Genomic DNA, 25146 nt, shown 5'->3' on the forward strand with positions numbered 1-25146 from the left:
TCCGGTTTCCACCAACCCTGTCAGTGTGCTAGCGGACAAGCAGCTTTAGTTCACTCTACGTTACATTTTGAGGACTTATCTGCCGCTACTTTAATGTTGACACGACGGGATTGAGTATCTAAAGGTTGGTGAATGTGCTGCTAAAGGTCAGTATATGCGGTAGCTGCGTGACTCGGCTAGTTTTACTTCAAAACAGCAGCTTAAGCTAAAGGAAGAACACGTTGTCTTCTTTGTCACGCACACAGCGGTTAAACTGGGTCACTCGGTCAAGAATCGGTATTTAACTTTATCACATTTTAGGAAAGGAAACCCCTTGATCTCGCACTCAGGATGCCCTGCCACAATCAACAGCTGAACAATGTCAACAGTGGTCAGGAGCACCCAATGAAGCAAGTGCGATTTGCAAACAACAGCAGTAGCAGCAGCAGCAGTGTGCTGCCTACCTCTGAAGCCTCTGATGGCAGCATACAGACTGACAGCAGCCAGGAAACTGTGGGACCTCAGCTCAAACTGCTCCCTCTCAATGACCAGATCCGGGAGTTACAGACCATAATCAGAGACAAGTGAGTCCCTACTCCTATCTTAACCAAAGTACAGACCACAGCAAATCTGTTGTGGTAAAAAGTATCAAAATAGTTATTATGCTACACTTTTTTGTATTGCCATTTGTCCTACTTTAAATGCAGCCCTGAAGTGCTTTACAAACAAGGGAAATACAAATAATGGACATGACATAGTTAAAATAAGATTGGAAATTGGATTTGAAAAATATAAGTGACATAAGTTGCAAAATAAACTCACACAATAATAATGATACACATTGCGTTTAAAAAAGGATCAATATTTGTAGCATGCACATATAAGTCATAAAAAGTGCAGCTGAATCAAACTTCCATTAACACATCAACACCAACTATGATAGGATGATTTTTGGAAAAAATAGATAAATCAAGGTTCAAGGCTTTTATTGTCATTCGTACATAACTACATTGTTATGTCGATGAAAATCTTAGGTCACAGGCTCCACCAACAGTGCAACACAATAAAACTGAACAATAAAAAAAATAGAATAACAGTAGTGCCATAAGAGTCTATATACAAGTGATACATAATTTGTAAGTTGCAAACAGGTGAATGTTATGGATGTTCTTGTTAATGTATTATATTATGAATAAACCTCAAGACAGGGTGGAAAAATGATCCCAATAACTTCCACACAGTGAGGTTAAGTATTTATTTTGGACGAGCTCAGTGAGATAGGATCAGTACAAATGCATACATGTATGTATCATAAGAGGAGGGATAAAGTAGGTTTGATGCATTTATAGTAAAAAAACTACATTGAGTACTTAGTTTGTAACTAAGTATTTATATTTACATTTTCAGGACAACCAGCAGAGGAGACTTTGTGTTTTGTGCTGATCGACTGGTAAGCTTGGGACTTAATACACCATATTTAATGTGTATAAGCTGCAAGCTCTGAGCTTTTTCTTCTTCAAATAACAGATCAGACTAGTAGTTGAAGAGGGTTTGAATCAGCTCCCCTACTCGGAGTGCACTGTGACCACGCCAACAGGTGAGGGTCTCTTTCTCTCATAACAAAGTTAACGTCTAGGTTTCAAGTTCAGACACAGAATCTGAGCTCCGACACTTCTATTAATCCATGTAAAAGCTCACCAATTATAATTATAACAATTCAAAAAATAAGTTGGCTCACTTCCTGTGTTTTACCTCTAGCCTGTGTGACTACCAGGCTTATTCAGATCGGCTACATTTGTGAATGTTCCCACTTCATTTTCCCCCTCAGGGTACAAGTATGAAGGTGTCAAGTTTGAAAGAGGCAACTGTGGAGTCAGCATAATGAGGAGTGGTAAGTTACACCTGTCGTATCACACCCACCAAAATTACAGCCCCTCCTTTGTAGGGGCATTTATCATGTCTTCCATGCATATGTGATTTGTGCCGACTTGCTGTATATCCAGTCCTGCACGTATTCATCCGGTCATGGGAAGTGTGTGCTCAGGATCATTTGATTTGTATAAGTTATTTTCTCAACATGAAACTGATTGATCATTTTAATACAATAGAATAATATTACAGGTCCATGCTGTACTTTGCAGAACATGTTCTCTGAAGGAATCACTGTCACCGACTCACTTCCTCTCTCTCTCAGATTTAATGAGACTGTCAAAAGCCAAACCTATATTATCCTTTTATGAAAGTAATTCTAGGGCAGAAATATATAAAATATAAGGGTTGGACAATTATTTTAGTTAAATCTTTCAGGCAACACACATTAGCAGTGTATGACGCAGATCGAAACACATGCACCTATTGTTTTCTATCTAGTCTACACAGCGCTGGCATCTTGACACGTCAACATTCATACTTAATTACGTATCAGAATACAGGATGTCCTATTTTTTTTTTTAACATTATTCCAGAAAAATAGGAACTTACGGCTACTGTACTTTTTTGTTCTTTATAGGCAGCACGCATTGATGTAAATAATGTTTTAAAGGTGCATTTTTGTAGAGACATAAGCACACAGTGTAGTTTGTGAGACATACACAATTTAGACACATTTTTGATTTTCATCAGTGTTGTTCATTTTGCCTACTTGACAATCGCACTTGCAGAGCCGAGATGAACGGAGTGAAATCTGCACTACTGTAAGTATTGTGATTTCATACAGTATTATGAAAAGAGGGCCTTCAAAATTGAGTTGGACTTGGGTTATACACATCACATATTGTGAAATGAATGCTGGCCCACTGGCTCTAAATCAATAAATTCATCAAAATGAACAACATCCTCTGAGCAAGATGCATTATGTGTCTCCCCACAGGTGAGGCCATGGAGCAGGGTCTCCGGGACTGCTGCCGCTCCATCCGCATTGGCAAGATCCTCATCCAGAGTGATGAGGAGACACAGAAAGCCAAGGTCTTCTATGCCAAGTTCCCCCCTGATGTGTACAGAAGAAAAGTGCTGCTCATGTACCCTATCCTTAGTAAGTAACACAGGGCTGAGCGCAGTTAATCTCACTGATGATGACTCCCGTTAACCGCCCTCAGCAGCACATAAATGTCAAGAGATGTCCATTTTTGTGCAAATGTAAAAACGGTTTCATGTATTTATTCATTTTGAGAAATCTCCCTTGAGTTGACCTTCACCGGCAAGTCTCTGCATTTCCACATCATACCAGCCCATTCACACTGTTCTGATAATTATAGCTCTTACGGGGGAAATTATACACTGCCCGGGAGATAGCCACCAAGCTGCTGAATAGCATAATGAGCCAACAAAAATAGGATCTTAATAGCCCTGGTTTCCCAATGTCAGAAAGCAGCATTTTTATGCTAAAATGATGGCCACTAATCCAGGTTGAATGTATGTTTTATTATGTCAGAACATATGGTTACACTGATGCAGATAACAGGGTCAGGAATGAAATGCTGCATAGTGCTCAGACTCAGTACCTAGAGAGGAGATGCTAACATAATGCAGCAGTTACTTGCCAACAGCCAGATTCTAACCCTTACACAAGGAAACATTGTTTACTGTATATTTTGACGTTTTTAATTGTGTTTATTCATTGTATGTACAAGTGCTGTACTTGGGAGAAGCCCCCTAGTTTTGTTCATGTCCTTCTTTTTATGTTATCATGTGGCATTATGATACAGATACAATGTACAGTTGATTGATCGAGCATGTTTCAATTTAAGAGAGTCTTTTGTATTTAATACCAAGTTATTTTTATATTTGTCAATTTCAAAATACAGGACAAAACCCCTCCCCTGCTGGTGATTATAAAATAACAAGTGCACACAAAAATAGCAATAACATTACATTGTGTTAGCTTCAATTTACACATTGTTTCTGAAACTAAAATGACATTGTAAACATTTGAATATCCGCCGCCGTTAAACCCTACATTTTCTGTGTCTGCAGGTACCGGCAACACTGTGATCGAGGCGGTGAGAGTGCTGATCGAGCACGGAGTCCAGCCCAGACATATTATCCTCCTCAGCCTTTTCTCCACGCCTCACGGTATGCTACCACTGCCAGTTCACTGCAACTGCAGCTTACCACCAATTTACTTTTGTTTACCCACCAGATCACACAGTTTTTCCTCCATCCTTCTCTCCTGCTGCATCATTATACTGCTGGTAACCACAATGCAGTTTGGTGGCACTGCTGATCTGACGCAGCCGTATGAGTGAGCAGAGCAGCAGATCTTTTTTAAATTAGACCACAAATAGGTCTAGCGGTAGTTCTCCCAAATTACTACTTGCCTGATTATAATGGCATTTACAGTAATGTGGATATTTGTCGTTTTCAGGACATTTTGTTATGTTTAACCCTTGTGAGCTTTGGTTCTACATAAGGCCAAAATATACACACAAAGAAAGAAGTGCATGTTAACATAACATATTAGCCAATCCTACTGTTAATATACTGAGAGGGTAATGTAGCATGCCCAAGGAATTGGCGCAATGACCTTTAGAATTATTTATTTTTATACTCAAATAGATATGATTCCCTAGTCGAATATGTTTTCAGACTAACTGCAAATGTGCTTTTGGGAGTCTTATTCAATGTTTAGGAGCTGCTGAAAAATAGGCAACCTTTTTTTGTTTTATGAGAGACCTGTTGTGTGAACCATACTGCTAGCTGTGGCTCAGGGTAAAATGTTTTTTGGCAATTCTCTTTGTTCGTTATGACATTTACAGCATTTTAATATCAATTTAAATACATTTGGCAATGCTGTGCAGCATTTGAGGAAATCACAAAAGTCAGGATTAGTCCTCTGGCTACAAATAAATGGTAAATGCATGTATGCTTGTCCTCCCCTCCGTCTCCCCCTTTCAACACCGTCACTCTAAAATAAAAGCTACTCTGGCCCATAAAACCTTAAAAAACAAAAAGATTATAAGTTTGACCTTTGCTGTTAGTTTCTCAGGTTTGTCTTGTATTAATGTAATACATTTGACTTTTTTTTCTTAGGAGCCAAATCTATAATCCAGGAGTTCCCTGATATCACCATCTTGACCACGGAGGTCCACCCGGTGGCTCCGACACATTTTGGCCAGAGGTACTTTGGCACTGACTGAACCGGAGACAACATGAGGAACATGACCTACAAATAGTTTTGAGTATATTTTGTCTTGTTTATTTAAATGTTTCTCATGTTCTCCTTGTTGTGCCAAATAATGCTGCTCTATCTCCAAAGTTCCTAAACTGATACAAAATGATCAATCTGAGCGATTGTATTTATTTCTTGCTGTGTATCCTCATGCTAAAGAAAGAGAACATCAGTGAACTGTATAAAGAGTTCAGCTTGGATCATTTTATTTTGCATGTTACAACAACCGATGCAAAATAAAGAATTTATATTTGTTAAAAGACAAATGAAACAGTTTCAGTACTTTCAATGGTTTAGAGGTGTTGAAATAAGGAAGTGCCACAATCACATACTATACAAAATAAAAAATAAAGGGACCACACTGCATCTGCTCTAGCAGTATTGAACTCTGTCTGCAAACTGCGTATCATTTGTCATCTTATAAATGCCACGTATCCTATTTGATAAAAGCAAATTGCTTCAATAGTTTATTTGAAGAGTCACTTGATGGAGCAAAATATACAGACACTGCCTGCAGCAGTAATGAATCAGTAAACTCAATACACAGGAAGAAAAACCGAAGATTATAACAATAAATAGACACGAGACGACATGAAACACTCAACATCCACATCTTTCCTAGAGTTTATACATGCTTTCAGACAATGAGTTGTACCTCATATAATGTATGTTATATTGTGAATTTCTCAGATATGAGCAGCATTTTATTTGGCTTTCCCAACATAGTAGTAAAACAGATATGATGAAGCAAGTTAAAGTGTCAAGATCAAACAGTATCAAGGTTTGATAAAGGCCAAACTTTTGAATTGTACTAAAACGGACGTACTCACTAACAGAAGTTTTTTTAACTAAGTTTGCTGGCTAAATATAAATACACAATAAATACCATAAACCAACAGTTTCCACCAGGAGGATCTGTTCCATTACTATTAAAATTTCAAAATACATTAACGCATGTAGAAAACCATTTGGAACATCACATTGCAGAAGATCGCGTTCCTCTACCAACCAGTGGATGAGGACCAGTCGTTATATATATATGTACACTTATCTGCATGTTTCAAGAGATCAAAAGTCCAAGCAGACATAGAACCTATAAATTATGTTGTACCCATGATGAAAGTTAATTTCACTTTCCTATAACTTCCACACAGAAGTGTTACTGCACTAGGGAAGGCTGGTATGGTAGAAAGATTGTGATTGTTTTTAAATAAAAAGTCTATCACAGTTTGTTTTGTATGCTCATCCCCGGCATTGGACTCAAACCCATCACTCGATTTCTTTAGAGCAATGTATCCAACATAATGTAAGCAATGATACACGATACACTTTAGAATTTTGAACATATTACGTTTGCCATAATACATATTGAGCTGTAACAGTGAATTAACACTTCAAATATACGGTAGTTTAGTTTTTAATACCCTTACCAGTCTGATCAGACATCAATAATGGCATATTTATCAAATAATATTAATGCTGAGATTCTCTACTTAAGCACAATATGAGTTTTCTCGTAAATAGGTGCCTGAAACGTTGGCACAGTCTATTCACAAGCAGGGAGCTGAATACATTCTTAGAAGAAAAGGAGTCCGAAAAACACAAAAATGAATATATTAATAAGGCGGAGGTTAAGTCAGGTAATATAATACTCTTATTTGCATAAAAAAAAAAGTAAGATATCATGTTAATATTCTGCAAAGCTCAAACTGGTAGAGGCCAGACAACTGAATCACTACAAGAGACCTCTGCAGCATCATAGGTGTTAAGTTAGAGCCCCCCACCCACCCAGCACAGACACTGTAAACCCACGACCCAACAATAACACAGGCATGTAAAGCAGTACAGAAGCTCCCCAATTAACACTTATTTATAATCCCACAGAGGCCATTGCTTTGTGATGAACAACCAGAGGGAAATATATATATATATATATATACGACCCATGGTAATAAATACAGCCGTCTTTTTGTATACAAGGTAATATTTGACAAGTTTTGGTCTGAACCAAACTGATCCTGCTGTACTGCTGAGAGGAGAGGTGAAACTACTGGTTGTCCATTGAGTTCCTCTGTTCATCAATATGTAAAACACATGGGGACAAGTGGCAATAACAATGCAAATGCAGCTTTTAATCCACACGTTTGGCCTCCTTCAGGATTTTTTCAGTGTCTGAAGGTCCACATGATATGGAATGCGTTTGCCACAGTGTGTGTGATATGAATCTACGTCCTCTGTACCAGTGTATTTTGTCCTTACTTTACATTACTATTCCTCCATCTCTATGGTAACAGAAGGGTCATGGTCCTCAACTAGAATGAAAGAAGAAGAAAAAAGAAGAGATTTCAGCGTGGATACACTAGTCAACATGGCCTGTGACCACCAGGTGGGGCAGAACAGTTTGGTTGGAATGCAAACTGCTGTGCAGGGGAATATTTGGGCCTCCAAGTTTGAGCACAAACATATTTGTTTCTGGTTTGTTTAACAATCACATCTCCAAGGTGACAAAGTGTGTGTTATTTACCATTTATGGTAGGTACTGGAAGGTGACTTTATACAGAAATACTTAGTTTTTAGTCGTGTGCCCATTACTGTGACTGGAAATCTGAGTTTTGGCCATTACAGGGACTAACTATTTAGACTTATGTAGAAACATTTGAAAACCATTTTTGATGCATAACTTGTTATATTTGCACATTTACTAAAGCTTGACACACTAAAATTATATAAAACATCGGTACACGCAATGAATGCAAAAAGTGACTGATATCAATTTTAGGATTTTAAAATGCAGTTTGTATTCTGGGAATTGGAAAGATAATGTGGAAATATGATATGACAAAGTTAAAGTGACTCACCCAGGCTTCCCTCAGAGCCATCATCAGACTCCTCCCACAGGTCCTCATTAGCTAATAAGGGGTTGTGGGACTCAGAACTCCGATTCTTCAAGGGGAAGTAGTGGCCGTTCCCTTGGCTGACGTTTACAGTGTGCAAAAGAAAAGAGAAGTTAGTTAGGAGCCGTGGCCATCACTCCATTAACTGATCCAATCCTTCATAGAAAATGTAAGAAAATTAAATGCTGCTACATGTAAAAACAACTTTGATTCTGCGGACTGACTCTCCACAGAATCCCAAGTGGTTTTTACAACTAATTCATATTATCCCTCCTATAAACTATCCAAATATATAATTGATTATTTCAACTAAAGTTACCTGTATGTTGTTTGATATTATTGTTCGCTATAACTATATTTTATTTTACTGCACATTTCTTTCATAGCCCAAATTCAAAACATTTATAGAAAAGCGTCTTAAGTAAACTAATTATGCATCCTAACTTGTTTCCTCATGCCAACAAACTCACCCAGTGAAAACCGGGATGAACCACAGCCTTCGATCCTCTCCAAACACTTGCTGCAGGTTTCTACGTATGCCAACATTAAAGCCATTTCTGTCTGGTCCACTGACAAAAACTGGAGCTGTGAAAGCCTCTAAGAAAAGGAAAAAGAATCAGAAAGTGGTTTAAATTCTCCATTATCCAAATATCTATTTTAACAAAGCTCCTACATTTATGAGATGGTGAGAGCAGCTTCATGAGAAGGATCTAAAGGGGTTCCATTCTCCAATAAATATGTTAATCCTCACCTAAAGTGGATCGGTTCTTGGAGACCAACCAACAGTGGTAGCCAAAGAGGAACATGAGACTGACGAAGAACATGAGCGCCACAAACATGAGGAAGAGGACATGGAACTTTGCAGGTCCATTTGGCAAGTCCCCCTGGAAGAGAGAAACAGGAGAACGAGAAACTTGAGAAAATGGGCTTAAAAAAGTTTGACTCAATACACTTGGTTATCTGTTCTTGTGGAATTGCAGTAGTGCTGACTGTGTGCAACACAAATATGTAATATGACTCCATTATGATCACCAGTGATAATTTAGATTTATGACACTCACCACCCAGAATTTAAGGAAATACTGAAAGACTGTAGCTGCAATGAATACACAATACACCATGGAGTAGGCCAGGAAAAGCAGGAAAAACTTGTAGTTGGCAAAGCCCACACAGTTGTTCACCCTAAAATAAAAATAAATGATGCTGTCAGAGCAAACAATGCTACATACATTCCTCAAAAATAGGGAAATACAGGCAAAAGTTACTTACCAGGGACAGTGATGGTCCATCTTCAATACACATCTTTGAAAGAAAAATATTGTTTTAATGCATATCATTTTGACAGCATTGCAGCTTAAGCAATTAGTACCTTAAATACAATTTCCGAAATCATAAAGATCATACTTTTGATGCAACCTTCTTTACCAGTTTTCTGTTGTTTTACTGATGCCTTTTGGTAAGCATTTGATCTACAGTAATTGATCATCAGGATATTTTCTCTGAGAGATTGTGTGCCAACAAAGCAACACCTTCTAATTACCACCACAGTCCACGGCCAACAAATATAATCTTGCCTCTTGTAATCTCTCTAGTTGAATGAATTGAGGAGGAAAGAGTGACTTACGTTTCACAAACCGAGCAGTGGTGACAGCGGTCAGGCTTCAGAACCTGGCAGCGGTCGCAGAACCTGATAGCTAGAGACAACAGGATGGCCAGTTGAATGAAGGACATTTGAGCTGAGCGTACCCTTCACTTGCTTCCTGTAGTCTACAACTTAGTCTTAGCAATCAGCACTAATGAAAGAGATGCATTGGCTGATTACTTTGGATGGGGCCTAATTTCCCTAGACTACTTATTTTCAACGCACACAAGATTATGTGCGAGCTGACTGTGCCTAAAATACCTGCCTTGTGAATCCTGTTTTGACATACGGCACAGAAGGGGTTAATATCATATGAAATTATATTACTGCAGAAGAAAAAATGTGAATTAAATGAAAGCACAAGTTACCTCCAGAATGAGCTCGACTGAAGATGGGCAGTTTCTTTGCAATCTCAACCAGGATTTGTTTCTGAGCATCTGGTCTCTCTTCAAATTCGTATCTTTGCTTGTCCGAGTATGACAGCTGAAACTAAAGCCACAAACATGCATCATTATCACATTTATATTACAGACTTGATAAATGGTCAAATAAATCCTAGCTGGATGTTCATCCTGGCAGCTTTAACTGGTCAGGATACCTTTTTGCATGGTGAGGCAGGAGGGGTAAAAATGGACTTCCAGTAGGTCCAGGAGAACATCACAAAGCAAACATGAAATACCAGTAGATAGGCCACTGCAAACACAAACAAGTCACAACAATGTACAAAACAATACAATAAACGTAATGTATTTTATAGCAGCGCACATTGATTGTAGCACAAACATGTGTACGTAACTCACCTTTCTCCAGTGTGTTGGTTAGTGTAACTGTAAAAACAAGAACATGGCATGAGAAAACAGAAGCTGGGTGCCAGAGATTAGCAACAATTTTGCCTGACATTGCCCCTAATAGTTTACAATTCAAAATAGGAACAGGATTTACCGGCTAACTCGACTAGCCCGACTGACAGGCAGCTAGGAGACGCAGCAACAGCCAGTTTTAACACTAACCTCTTGGTGGCAATAAGAAATAAGAAATTAAATTAAGTATTCACGTTATGTTTTATAGCTACATATAACCTTAAGGCACACACCGTAAACCACTTCCGCCTATTTTGCTAGCTCCTGCTCTGGCTTTTAATTTTGTCAACACTGCTGTGCGACAATCTGCGATGTACACAATGAAATACTAAGAAACACAACAAACGGACTGTCATACTTACAAAGACATAGCTCAAATACGTAGGCGTAGTATGACCACAACATCACTGCGGCTATTATAAGGACAGGTATCCAGGAGAAAACCCTTTGACAACATCTCAAGCCTCTGGAGAGAGCCATGTTCGACTAGTCTCTCTCCCGATCTGCGCTTGACTACCATCCCTGGGAATCATCCATCAGTGAGATCTGCGAGCGATTCACCGCACTCCGGGAGCTAGACCTGAATCCTCTCATCTGATTATCGAGACTTGCATAATGATTTTGACAGTAATACAACTTTTACTGTTATATCTTTATGTAACCCTGGTACTTCATTTCAAGAAAGGTGCACTGATTTCCCTACCGGAAAACGATATGCAAAAGAAAAAAGACAAAATAAAAAACAAAACTTTAACTTCAATGTTTTACCAACATCAGTCCTGATCGTCAGTAGCCTACCTGCATTCTGGTCCATCAATCAGTTTACATTTTGTCGTAGACATTAAATAGTTTGACTCAACCTTAATTACAGGTGGACGTTTATTTTACTCCATGGCACTGGCATGCAGACTTTACATATAGTCCCAAATGTATAAAGATTTACGTTTGCTATATGAGATCTGGTATTACTTTCTCCAACCAGGAAAGCAAGATCTTACATGTAAAATCCTATGGATTATTTCTTGAATGTGTGCCTAGTCTTCCAGTGAAGTTGTAAGTACAGCGGCATTACATTACATTCATTTGGCAGACAATTTTTCTCAACAAGGCAGTTTAAGTTTTATTCCCACGCATACATGGTGTACATTGGGAGCAATGTGGGTATCAGTGTCTTGCTCAGGAGTACTTTGCCATGTGGCCGGCATGGGTTTGAACTAACACCTCAACAAATATTGGACAACCTGCTCCACAGCCAAAGCTTCAGCCACTCAACTTGACATGAGTCCTGTATGGTCCAGCACATTGGAGCATTAACAAACTCACCATTTATCAGATAGTGTAAAGCAGAGGGCTGACAGAAAACGAGGGGATAGAGACTTGACGACAAGCAATAACTAGCTTTAACAGAACCTTTTCAAATAAGCGCTCTTGTTTATTCTGTGTGCCTAATTTGTAAGTCACACACACACACACACACACACACACACACACACACACACACACACACACACACACACACACACACACACACACACACACACACACACACACACACACACACACACACACACACACACACACACCACACACACACACACACACACACACACACACACACACACACACACACACACACACACACACACACACACACACACACACACACACACACACACAATTGTTTGCCCTCCCAAGAGCAAAATTGGATTAACATTCTTTGAGTAAAAGTCATTGCAGTGCTGTTTTATTTTTAAGTTAAAGATTGATGTTCACCTTCTACAATAAAAGACTCTGTGAATTACATCATCATAGCTGATTTCTTATTTTATGTTAAAGTGATAATACTGCATTTCATTATTTCCACCTGTAACTTCCAAAATGTACAGACTTAGTTACATTTTTAGATCTGACTGGGTTTAATTATAATGATTTATTTGTCGCATTGAAACAAACAGTAACATGATGAATTTAAAGGAACATTTAAAGAAAAAGCCTTTTTTTGATGTTGAAAAAGGAGCTGTTGTGACACAAGAAAAATGTCCAACTTGAGTATAATCATCATATATGGACTGTGTGAGCAGTATCATATAATGCAGTAGTGCAGATCAGCTTGTAAAAGGTGTGTATTGTGGGTAGCGGCTGCCGTCCCACTGGTTGCCTTAGTGTGAGCCTCTTTGCTCAGAACGTTCTGGAAGTTGTGATGGATTCTGTAGGTGTTCTCAGAGGAGGTAAAAAGGATTGTGTGTTACTGTCTGCAGGGTGTCAGGTTCCCCCCCCCCCATGACTCCCCTATCTTATAGCCCCCTCCCCTAAACACTGAAGCTAATAATGGTAAAGGCACGATTGATTACATGTACTGTTAAAGAGAAAAAAAGTTGTTTGCTCAGTGCCATTTGAGGTTTATAACAAGATGCTCCCTCCAGATAGTGACATATGCCAGTTCTCTCACTCTGTTAGACATTTGCCAACAACGTCTTACTCTGGCTGAGCTGTGAATTATTTCACTGGAATTAGCTGGAATTCCCGTGTTAGGTTGTCCTGTCTCATGGGTTTGTTATGGTCTGTAATGTCAAACTATCACCGACTACCCAATTATATCACACTACTTTTAATTCAATAAGGATTATAGTGGCAAACTAAGAAAAACTTTGAACAAAACACATTACAAAGCATCTACGTGCACTATTTAATATCTTGGTTAATGTCTGTGTTCAATTAAAATGAACTTTAACACATTTTGGGGTAAAACAGCATCAACAGCCCATGCACTTTGCAGCAGTCACCAATGGGAGGCACTGTGAGACCAATAATTTGCATCCTTGCAGCCACATCATCCTAGCAGTTACAACACACCTTTTAAAATTGCCTTTCGGAGAATCTTAAATGTGAACATTAATAGGTTAAAGTCAAGTGTTAGGTTAATGTGAACTCATTAGCAGTGTTCATCCCACTATGCAAGTTTTTAAATCTGAAAGCAAATCAAAAGCAGATGGAGATTGTTTGAACATCAAGGTGTCCAATTAGACCGGTAATTAGACTGGTTACAACACAGACTGGTGTTTTTATCGTTCACAGTTGTCTTTGTAAGACAAAAAAAGAACTAATCATATGCCGGGAAGACCAACATGGCTGATGTCATTATAAGCACTGATGTCTGTTTATAATGAGAGTGCATCTTATATTTAATATATACCATTAACTCCTTGGCCAGCCCTTGAGAAAGGTACTGCTTCCTTTTGTTCTGAACATTTATAACATGTGGTCATCCTCTGACGTGGCCGTCTGACACAATGCGTAACAACCGCTGTAATAGTCTCCCCATTACTGTATGCCGTGAAACTGGTCATGAGACCCCAGAGTCACAGAAGCATTTAAGCGTGGACTCTCACAGCCCAACAGGAGAGTTGATCACAGACGTCGTAGAGAGGCTTTGCGTGCTTCACAGTACCACCTGCTCTCCCCCCTTTACGTAATGCAGACTCCCTCTGCAGTGCCTTCTGGGATAGGGGTGTGAGGTGAGCTGCACCCAACACTGACCTCCTCTCTTCCATCACACATGTTCCTGCTTCTTATTCTCCAGGCCTGCTCCTTTCCCTGACATCTTCTCCCACTTCAACACATCGTCTGTCGCTGGCTCTCCATCCAATTCCTGCTCTCTTTGACCCCCCCAGCCCCCCTCTGTCTTCCCCTCTCTACAGGCAACAGTGTCGGCAGCGGAGTGATGACAGCTCCCCTCTCATTCAACCGCTCACTGGAGGCAGGGAGCGGCCATCCATCCATCAGCACGGCAGCAAACCCCTCCACTACAAAGCCATTGTGACTAGCAAAATAGTAACGGCTTTTTTAATCAAAACATTTACTCCCGTGTAAAAGTAAAACACAAACGACTAATATCAGCAGTTTGAGGCAGACTCCTGGTCTCAGAGGTGTGTGTGAGGTGCATTCCATGCCGCCCTGGTGGTAGTCTACATAAACAGACAGTAGGGGCTGGAGGAGAGCCCGTTTGAGGAGAAGTCATGCGTGGCGGCAGAAAAGTGCCAAAGGACCCAGGTTCACTATGTGCCACCATGCAGGCGTGTCAACCGGCGAGAGGAGCACAATGGCAGATGCAATCCGGTGTTATTTGAGTTTGCTCTTGAGCTGCTGCTCGCTGTTATGCCTTGAAGATGAAGTGGCACTTAGAGTGTGCATTTCATTTGACCCCTGAGACTCTCATGTCATGCAGTTGTGCACGGCTGGTTCAGGGAATGCTGATGATGCTAAGCACTTGGGAGGGTGATTCATTTGGGAGGTGTGTGTGTGAGGGAGAGGAATAGAGGTATTATTTGTTTTGCAGACTGTAAGTGTGTCTCCATTTTTTTTTTTTTGCAACACCGCAAAACTTTGATTTCCATTTCATTCCCTGCATGCCTCAGTGTCTGGACGGTAGAATTCATAATGTGTGTATCCGTTTGAAGTCAATATGGTGCACAAATTGGAAAGTCTGCATTCATCTTAACATATATTGTCATTGGTGTGCGTCCAGGTGATCAAAGAGTCGCTGTTCAGCGGTTGCCCACATTTAGACAAAAGGTATGTGTGCAAAAATCAGAAATGAGCACAGGAATAATTAGAGAGACAGACCAGTACAAGAAAACACAGCTATGACTTCACAGAACATGGTCACACACGTCTTTTGCAATTTAACTTAACACAACACAGAAAAAGACTTAATGCATTAGACCATTAACCTATTAACACCAATGCGTTTCACTGACATCTAGAAACTTGTTTTGGTGCAATATTCATGTATGAATAAGTCATGTTGGAATCAGGGAGAATAATGCATGCCTTTTTATGCTTTTTTCTTTTTTAATACGTCATACAGCCAAATGTTCTGACTGAGGCAGACTGCAGAGCCTCAAGGTCTGGTTCTCACCCCACTGATGGACACGGCAGAGCACAGACGTCTGGAAAGCTGTTGGGTTAGTGTGACATCAGCAAACGGCACTCAGCGGAGCAGGAGAAGCCCTTAAACAAGACTATATTTCTGCCTGGACTCTGCTCATATTCACACTTAACAGCAGAACAAACAATGACAGGGCGGGGAGGAATTGCAGACACCTCACCCAGCATGTGTGAAAATAAATCTGCTCAAGGGTGGAGACCTGTGTGTCTTCAACAATCATGGAAATTTCAATGGCCAATGCTGTACGCGTTTTAATAAAGGCATTTTGTTACGCTGTCTGCTTGTCACGCACACATGGGTGATTTCTGTATCACATGCTGCCTTGACAACCTACGTGGAGCTCTTTTCTTTCCCTGTTGCTGACAGGATCTAAACTGAAAACGTACTTCATCAGGATCATTGTTCTTGATCCGCACTTGTCGTCAAACAGATTAATTGCATTTTGCCAAGTGATAAAATAATACATTGTGTCTAACCACATGATAATATTTGGAGTGGAACATCAAAGGGCGATTGTAGCAGCTTTGTCGCTTCAAGGGCCCTTTTGAAAGCTAAAATACTGCCTGTGGTCTGTCTAAACTTAACCTCCTCTTCGTTGCTGAAAATAACTCATGGAAAATCTGATCTGGAGATAACCCTTTTTTTCCTCGGAGATAGTGAGAACAAAAGGCAACGCTTTCACTTAGACTACATTTCATCACCTCAGAATGACTTTCCATAAATACGATTGGTTGTATCAATATGTGTTATTTTGCTGAGTGAAAAGGAAGTGGTTGTTAAGTGCCATTGGTGAGATACAAACAGAGGCTGGGGAAAGGAAAGAGTGCAGCAACTGGACACAGAGGGCAGCTGGAAAGTCTATCATCTCACAGGTTTAGAAGCTTGTTTGCCTTGTATTGTACGCCAGCCTCCAGTGTCCCTCAAGGACGCTAATCTTTCCATGAAACACAGACACAGTCACAACATACACAAAACCACACACAAGGAAATGTTTCACTGATGATGAGTACAAACCGCCCCACCCCCCTTTGGTTGTTTTGCTGCAGGATATGAATTTCTTATATCAAACTCAGCGGAGACGGAGCAGGCAGTGAGAACAGCAATAACTGGAATATTTGGACATCCCTTTTTTCCCATACTGCCTCAGAAAACAGATTACTCACTGATGATGGTGCAGCGGGGAATAGACGGAGTTAGACAGGGGAGGCCTCATTGGGTTCTGATGATCCAGTCCTTATGATGCAACCATTTCAGGTTCACATGGGATCAATTCGGTCTTCTTCCACCATGGGTGCTGCCTGTGACCCATCCCCATGAAAACACTCATATGTGCCTATACACACACAGAGAATAGCAGCTATATATCAGTCAGTCATGATTAATGAATTGGAACTATTTAAGCATACAAACACTTTAAGAATTATGTTTTCAGATTCAGAATAATGTTTTACCCATTACATTTACATATAAGGGACATTTGTCTTTGGCAAATAAGATTAAAATAGCACTCACTATACCCAGTAAAACGTACAATTCATACACACAAAAATATTGAAATTGCATCATAAAGTGGCAGTCTTAATAAAAGTGGTTTGTTATTCCACTTACTTGGGTCCATTAAAACATCAGTTGTATTAAAAATCATTGACTATACATTAAAATAAGGTGATGGTGTCGGTGGCAGAATGTCCAAAAAAGGAGCAGGTTTTAGAAATGATAAAGAAAAATGCATGTGGCAATTATCAAAAATGTTCTTTGTTGTACCTGTCCTTCCTTTGATGGTCGTCACTGCGTCAGTATATTGCAGAGCTCACCCTCACCTGAGGACATGGCCCCGGAGTTGTGAGGTTAAGTCAAGTGTCAGCACTCTGGCACCAGATGTGCACAACTCTATAAGAGCCAGGTCCGCAAATAACCGAGCTCTGACAGAGCAGTAATGTGGCATACAGAACATCTAGGTGACAACAGCTCATCTGTCTCCTGCTATGGTAGTTTACGGTAATTTACGAGCACCCTGTTTGAACCGTACACAAATGAATGCTTTCCAACATTACATGCTCATAAATATTCTGAAGAATGCCTCGAGAAAAAGAGGTAACCCCACCAGTGACAATAATTTACATTTCAAAGGTTGCAAAAACACTTTAATGGTTTGGTTTTTTTTTCTTTTCCCGTCTGAAAATGTGAGTTTTGGGGTTGACTGTTTTCCCAGGTCTGCATGGAAAGCGTCTGGAGTTATCATCGCAGAGGAGATTCCAGAGCAGGTACTTAAGGGAATCTGTTTCCATGCTCCAATGTAACACACAGAGGAGGAGAGGCAGACGGAGAGAGTGCAATAAATAGAACAGAGAAAGGTGAATGTGGGAGGAGATGGAGAAAAAGATGGCTGGGGAGTAATGAGGGCAAGGAGCAGCAGACAGGAGGGTAAACAAAGCATAGGTAGAAGAGATTAAGGAGATGCGTGAATGTGGGGGGTGCTGACAAAGAAAGATCCAGCTATAAGGAGCTAATAGAAAGTATATGGGGGTTGAAAGTGGCTTATTGAGTTAGGATCCAGTCAGCGTTAGCACTGGGAGAAAAGGTAACCAAAGGTGGCCTAGAGTTGTAAACCACAAAAGCTCAACATTTTTTGATGCTCGGGGTTACCAAAACAAATGGGGTGACTGTTTTGTCATATTTTGCCAGGAATGTAACAGATGCAGTCTGGAGCCGCAGGGGGCTGGTTGGTAGTCATAGCACATGTTGTTGAACTTGTCTGCACCCCCAAGAAACCTGGACAGGCCGCTGTATCTGATACATACCTTTGAAATGCAGGCAGACAGGCAGACAGGCAGATAGACAGACAGCGAACAGACAGACAGACGGAGAAGCAGCTGAATAAATCAACTCAAATCAGTGCATATGCCAGCAGGAACACTTCATTAGCTGACAGTGCTTATAAAAATAGAAAAATAATACATAAACCATGTGTCTTGCAAGTTATTGCAAGAAATTTCCTCTCAATTTCTACAACTCCAGATCACGCCTGAAGTTCCAGTGGTGATGATTGAAATGAATACCAACAAAAACCTCTTCGTTGCCATTATAAACGGCAAGTTGTTGTTTCATTTTGAGCAGTTTCTGGATTTTGAGACTTTTTCCCCATGGAAACAAAGAGTGCATTCTGGTAGATTCAGGTAGGTTTTGTATAAAAAATATAGAGGTGGTGAAATTGGAAGACAGAAAGTCTACAGCCATGCTAGTGGCTCTGGCACAGCAGTGGTTTGAGTTTAATGTCAACATGCTCACAGTGACATTTATTTAATTCTGATGCTTAGCAGGCTTAATGTTTACAATGTTCGACATTGTGTTCTATAGCAAGCTCACATTAGCTTATTAGCACTACACACAATGCACATTTGAGGGAATACTTGTTGCTGGTATTTGCTCATAAATAAATGTTTTTTTACAAATTGAGGTTTTCACCTGTTGATGGTGCTAAATGAAAAGTTGCAGAATTACCAGAGTTAATACAATTCATCCTATGAGGAACATGAATGTCTGTACCAGATATTATTGCAATCCAAACTTTTCTAATAAATATTAAGAGAAATAACCAAAAACTCCACATTTCAGGACCAGAGTGGACTGAATGAGCTGCAATTTACACAAGTGATTATGTTATAAAACATAACCGTTACCAGGACAGAGGATTCTAAATGAAGACCTTCCATCACTTTGATTAACAATGCCACTGGAAATGTATAAATTAATGAGTGAGTCAGATCATCCAATACTTGCCAGTACGTGCTAAGAGCTTTTTTTGTCAACAACCTCTTTTATCAGTAGGGGAAAGCTGGTTTCATAGAAGGTCTTTCCACTGATGTATTTTAAACGCTCCATCTTTCCATTGGCAGTGTCATGTAAACCCTGGCAGCTGACTTTGTCTCCCCTGCATTGGATCCAGTGTTACAGTCTCACTGCTGTCAGGAGCCACCGGCCAGACCGACAGCTGCCTGGAAAGAGATTCTCCTGGGTCCAAACAGAACCGTAGTCGGGGTCCCTTGGGGCTCAGCGAGAGTGTAAATCCTCATCCAGTCCGTGAAGTTCCCACTGTACACACTGGACGACACCTACAGTGAGCCCAACGCATACTATGGCATGTCATTCAAGAGACTATTATGAATTTGACAACATAAGTAATCACTGTCGAAAAAAGTGCGAGCACAAATACTTGTTAATGTGCGTGAATGATTCATTGGTGGGTAACATGACTTAACAAGTCGAAATATGTTTCTGTTGGATAGTCATGTAAGGTTAATATTATGAGCAACTGTTCAACGTCTGGCCTGAATTGAAATCAGGCTTAAAATAATTACACTTCTGGTGTTTTCCTTCAGCTAACCTTCAGCAGATTTTTGGTTACATCAGTTATAGTTTTGGAGATTCACCCTGATGTAGAATATATGCATTTGTGCTCAATTTAAGTCGAATAATTGTACTATATTGTAAAATCCCACAGCCTCAGATACATGCATTGTATATATAGCACTGTTACCATCTCCATGACTACAAATTCAACTCACCCGCATGTCATCAGGTGGCTGGTAATGGACAGGTCTTGTAGTGGTGATGTCACTACCTCCACACAAAGGGGAGCTCCTTTATTAAATAGCGTGTGGAAGAGACTTCTCATTTGCAAAAGAGCTCTGTGTTGAGTTGGGGATTACAGAGGAATTAGAGTGCCAGTGTCACCTCCAAATAGTCCCTCCATCCTTTAAAGTCACATAAAAAGTTAAATCTAGGCACTTGGGCAGCAACAAGGACTTTGTTACATTGTACTTTCCATTCGGATTCAATAGCCAAGAAAAATATGGCATTAGCAGGAGCGCTACATCAAAGTCAGGGGTTGCAAAGGGAGGAGAGGAAAAGAGAAAGCGACTGAGAGGGAGGAGGGGTTTGGTTCTGCTCCTGTGTACCCCACTACTTCTTCCCACCCTCTGGCGAGTAACAGGCACACACTGCACCAGCGCTGAAGCCATGAGCTGGGACGGCAGCCTAACTATTTAGCCCTCGCAGCCATACAACCTTCACTCTTGACACTTCCCCCTGCAGTCCCTCAACACATTAGCATAACAAACTTTCCACTTGAGGTAGTTTTCTCATAGTTCTTTTTGGTTAAGCATGCTCATTGAGGAATGTCTGTTTTCTGGTAGATGAACGGCCACTGATGTACTGGTGTGTGTGTGTGTGTGTGTATGTGTATGTGTATGTGTATGTGTATGTGTATGTGTATGTGTATGTGTGTGTGTGTGTGTGTGTGTGTGTGTGTGTGTGTGTGTGTGTGTGTGTGTTACTGGAGGCCAGGCTGGCTTACTGGTCTGCCGGGTTCTCATAAAGTCCCGACCAGCTTGTGAAGGGCCTTTCATGTTCCACGCTGGCTCAGAGCAGTGCTGGATCTTTCATGTTCATGAGTTTTGCTTTTTTCACACTCTTGCCCATGCTCTTATACAAGACCTGGTACTTATTTATTGGAATCATATATCATAAATCATTACTTTCAATGTGAGAGCAGTAAAAGGATATTAAAGCTGCTATAATCAATATTTTCATATTTACAATGGATCATATGACTTTTTGTATGTGAAAGCGGTTGCTCGTAGTCATGAAACGCCAGAGAATCTATGGTTCCCCTCGGCTATAGAGAACTTCTTAGCATCTCTGAGTTCATTCCATTGGTTTTCTGCTTCTCAACCTCACTGTTTAGGTTAACTTTTATCGATGTAGTAGCATTATTGCCAACCCGAGGTAGGTCCACATTTCTAGAACGATCAACAGACAGACCAAGTAAGCATCTGGACAAACCAAACACGTGCATTTTTAAATCACCTGAAGCCCCCCATGGATCTCTACACGCTTGGATACACAGTTGGTTGCCATCTGCAACATCAGCCCTTGATACCACTAAATCCTACACAGTGGACTTTGTGCAACTCAAGGTCCTGACTCAAAGCCATAACTTATAATGACCCGGTTAAACAACAAACAGCAACTCTCACAGCTGTCCAGACAGCCTTGTTTAAAGGAGGATGATTATGTCTGTTTTGATATTGTCTGCCCTTCAAAGAAAGAACTTATGCTGTGTCTAAAGCCTATGAAGACACATATCTCCTCCTGATACATACTACGGATATAAAATTGCATTTATGCCCCTTTGTTATTCAAATCTTTATTTTTGCGGTTGCACCTGCAAGTGTGTGTTGTAATATCCCCTGTAACCTTGACGGATAGAGATGAGGCTGTTTTGTTTTTTGGTTGATGACAACTGCGAACTCTGCTGCACGCTCTGCTTTGAACTTTAGTGTCTGGTCTCTGTGAAGGCAGCCGGGGTCACAGCAATGGCCAAATAATCCCCATCCCTGTGCTAATGTCTGTGTTCGGCCTCTAATAGAAAACAGACACCATTAATAGCAGATTCCTGTCTGTGATTAATGATATTGATTCAGTTTTCCAAGCCTGTGTTTTTCTCCTTCTCTCCTTCTGAAATGTTTCATCAGTGTTGCCATGGCCAATTAGTCTGATTGCTCTGCGCTGGCATCAAAGACCGGCTGGGAGAGAGGGCCTGATGGTCCCGAGTGTTTGACATGCAAAAGAACAACTGAAAAACAAGCCTGATGTCTCTCATTAGAACCTTTCTCATGTAATCAAACAAGACTTAAGAAAAAAGGTCAGCTATGTCAGCTATGCTTTTACGTCTGCTTGCATAAATGGTTACAAGGACTAAGATCTGCAATAAATAGCCAACAGAGGGTTGAAATTAGGAGAAGATGCTGAGGGATGAGGTTTCCTCACGAATCTCCTTTTATTACGTAAATCAAATGAACTATGGCCAATTATGAGAAATCATCACCTGGCTGGAGAGATTACATTTTTTTTTTATGGAAATCTTTTCATAATTAAATCCCAGATGCAGCGCCAATAAGAACCAAGAAAAGACTGACCAACAGGAAAAGACTGACCAACAAACCACTAAGAAAAAGATACTGGCTGGACCGGCCTTGTAAATCTGATACATGTAAACCTTCTCTTACGTGCATACGTTTCGTGTTAAATAAAGTTGAAAATGTGTATTTTACATAAATGTCATTAAAGAAATATTTAGAAAGCTGAGAAAGACAACACAATTTGATGACTGATAATATCCCAAAGATTTTACACTTTTCTGTGCAGCGAATACAATACCTCAACTAACTGGCCGAAAGTAGGAACCACTGGTGCTTCTATTTCCTAATCTATTAAATAAAATATAGAGGAAAATAAGAAATGGGTTCATATACTCCCCAATATGTTATTACAACAATAAACCTTCACTTTATAACATCCAGTCAAATACTAGGAAGACAAAATGCTGCATACATTTTCACATGAAGTTGTAGAGTATAGAGTTACCAAAACTGATCTCCTCTGACATGATTATATTTGTCAGATTTTACGGAAAAATGCTCACCGTAGCCTGTTGTGCTATGAAGGCACATTTGTCTTCTTTTGATCACTTCTCCTCGCTTATATTTTGTTTACTGCTCTCTGCTGCTTCCCATTACTTGACACTGTTTCACAGAGACTCTCATCAGAGATTTTGCTTCTGTAATGTGCAACCAATTACTCTGAATTACCTTAGCACACAAGCTGCAGCACATGGCTCAGGAGCTGTTTCTATTGGCTGTGTTGAACGAGACTGAAGAGCATGTTTAGTGTGTGAACACAGACAGACAGGGGAGGCTGGGACTGTACAAAGGAAAGTTACTGTAAATGTTCAAGGATTATTCGGGCGTTAGGGCAGTCAGTAAGTAAAGATTTCAAATTAGTTTTGAAAGAAAGTCAAATCAGTTCCAAATATATAATAGCTGTGAGTAATTGTGTGTGTCATCTAGCTAATAACCCCCAAATACTGGAGATGACCAAATCTGCTGCTCCTTGTTACAATGATCTGTGCTTTACAGGAAGAAGCAGAGAGAACTTTAATGGAGTTGAAATTTGTGCAACATGTGATACACATATAACATACAAGAAACAGGAGCGGGGGCGGGGTGAAAGGGTGGAAGTGGACACTTCCCGAAGGCAAAATGGAGCACCGTCATGGTACAGAGGCTCCCTGTGAACACTACCTGCATCCTGAGGGTCGAATGTTTGTTGCACACTGTGAGCCCAAGCTGCTAACGAGGGTTTATCGATTCAGTAATGACATTCCCGTCCACCCTATCTCCACAGGGTGCCCCACCCTAACTCAATCCAGATGAGCTCCATCATGTCATACTTGGAGGTGAACCAATCTTACATGACAGAAGTGGGTGGGTATTTCTGTACTTCTGATAAAAATGGGGAGAGTTGGAAAAACATTTCTAAGGGGACACTCTATTAAAGAAAAGGCATGAGGCCTTTTCCACAGCTGTTTTGCACATTGGCCTGAGTCAAGCGGCGTGGCTGGTAATGGAGTGATAGGCAGTGTGGAGGCTTGTTCCACTGAGGGCCATTTTACACTGTTCAGGGTGTTGAAGCAGTACACTAGCAGGACCGCACACACTCACAGCTTTTCTGTTTGTCTCTCACAAAAACTATGATACTGTCATGACACACACAAAATCAGAAAACAACTGATACACAAGCACATGCTAGTTACTTAAACATTTATCAGTGAAGAGTACTTCAACACCCTCTGAACAAAATGTGTTTTTGCCTCCTGTGGTTTAACTTAGCTATGTACAGGTGAACAGACTTCAGACCACAACCAATCACATCCAGTAGATATGCTAGTTAGAGGTTAGACACAGGGTGACATGATACCAGAAAATGTATGGTCAATACCAGTGAAATGTAATGATTGAAATGAACTGTGAAACATTAAGAAAAAACAATATGTTCCATGTACTTCAACATACACTCTAATATTCTAATAATATCTGAAACTGCTGTGAAAACATCTCCTTACAACAGCTGTTTTTAATCCAAGTTTTTCGCCAAAAACTACATTTCACAAGACTGGATTGTACACATGATATTTTTAAATATATAATAATGTTTAATGAAGAGGGCATGAATGCACCATAATGCTACTCAATGGAACATTCGTTTACCAACTAGCTAACAGCTAACTAGCTCTCCTGCTGCTGATTTCAACCCGGATTTGTTGTGTACCGTCGATGTAGTCATACTGTATGATTTTGAAACCACCTGTAATATTTTTCTTGAACATTATCACTTGCTGATAAAGTCACAGTAAGTGTTTAATGAAAGTTCAAAAAGTAGCCGATAAGCATAGCTTAGCTTAGTTTGCGTTAACAAAATTAACACTGTTACATGTTGTCTTGCTCTCTGTTGTTAATTAAATTATTTTGAGGACTTCTGCTTTAAGTCCAGTCTTAAATAACCTTTTTTGATCATAAATCAGGGAGATGATATTATCAACCTAAAAACAGAGTCTAAAATAACAATACAAGAGAGTCACAATAGTAATGAATTTGTGACTGACAATGAGTCGTAGCGTTGTAACGTTGTAGCTCCAGTCCATACAGTCACAAAACCGCAGTCAGGCTAACAGTTCAGCCTGACACACCTCAGACAGCTTGATGGGCTGCATGGTCTCGCTCTGTCCACCGGTTCCCACAATTTAACTGCCTGGC

At 40.2% G+C, this 25146-nt stretch overlaps 2 protein-coding genes across 2 annotated transcripts; one reads left to right on the top strand and one right to left on the bottom strand.

Annotated features, from left to right (window-relative positions):
• The first annotated feature begins 3 nt into the window (after positions 1-3).
• Positions 4-5532, top strand: uprt (uracil phosphoribosyltransferase (FUR1) homolog (S. cerevisiae)). The gene is made up of 8 exons (XM_034121054.1): positions 4-146; positions 301-563; positions 1387-1429; positions 1507-1576; positions 1808-1870; positions 2849-3010; positions 3952-4050; positions 5008-5532. Exons 2-8 carry the CDS (start codon positions 331-333, stop codon positions 5112-5114), a joined length of 777 nt encoding a protein of 258 aa, XP_033976945.1. The 5' UTR covers positions 4-146; positions 301-330; the 3' UTR covers positions 5115-5532.
• A 209-nt stretch (positions 5533-5741) lies between these two features.
• On the bottom strand, positions 5742-11061 carry zdhhc15b (zinc finger DHHC-type palmitoyltransferase 15b). The gene is made up of 11 exons (XM_034121053.1): positions 10905-11061; positions 10483-10509; positions 10281-10375; positions 10051-10171; positions 9665-9734; positions 9310-9342; positions 9102-9222; positions 8792-8924; positions 8511-8637; positions 8005-8120; positions 5742-7458 (listed from the first exon to the last, which is right to left on the bottom strand). Exons 1-11 carry the CDS (start codon positions 11020-11022, stop codon positions 7415-7417), a joined length of 1005 nt encoding a protein of 334 aa, XP_033976944.1. The 5' UTR covers positions 11023-11061; the 3' UTR covers positions 5742-7414.
• Positions 11062-25146: the final 14085 nt, after the last annotated feature.

The sequence above is a fragment of the Trematomus bernacchii genome, unplaced genomic scaffold (assembly GCF_902827165.1).
Source record: "Trematomus bernacchii unplaced genomic scaffold, fTreBer1.1, whole genome shotgun sequence".
Lineage (NCBI taxonomy): Eukaryota > Metazoa > Chordata > Actinopteri > Perciformes > Nototheniidae > Trematomus > Trematomus bernacchii.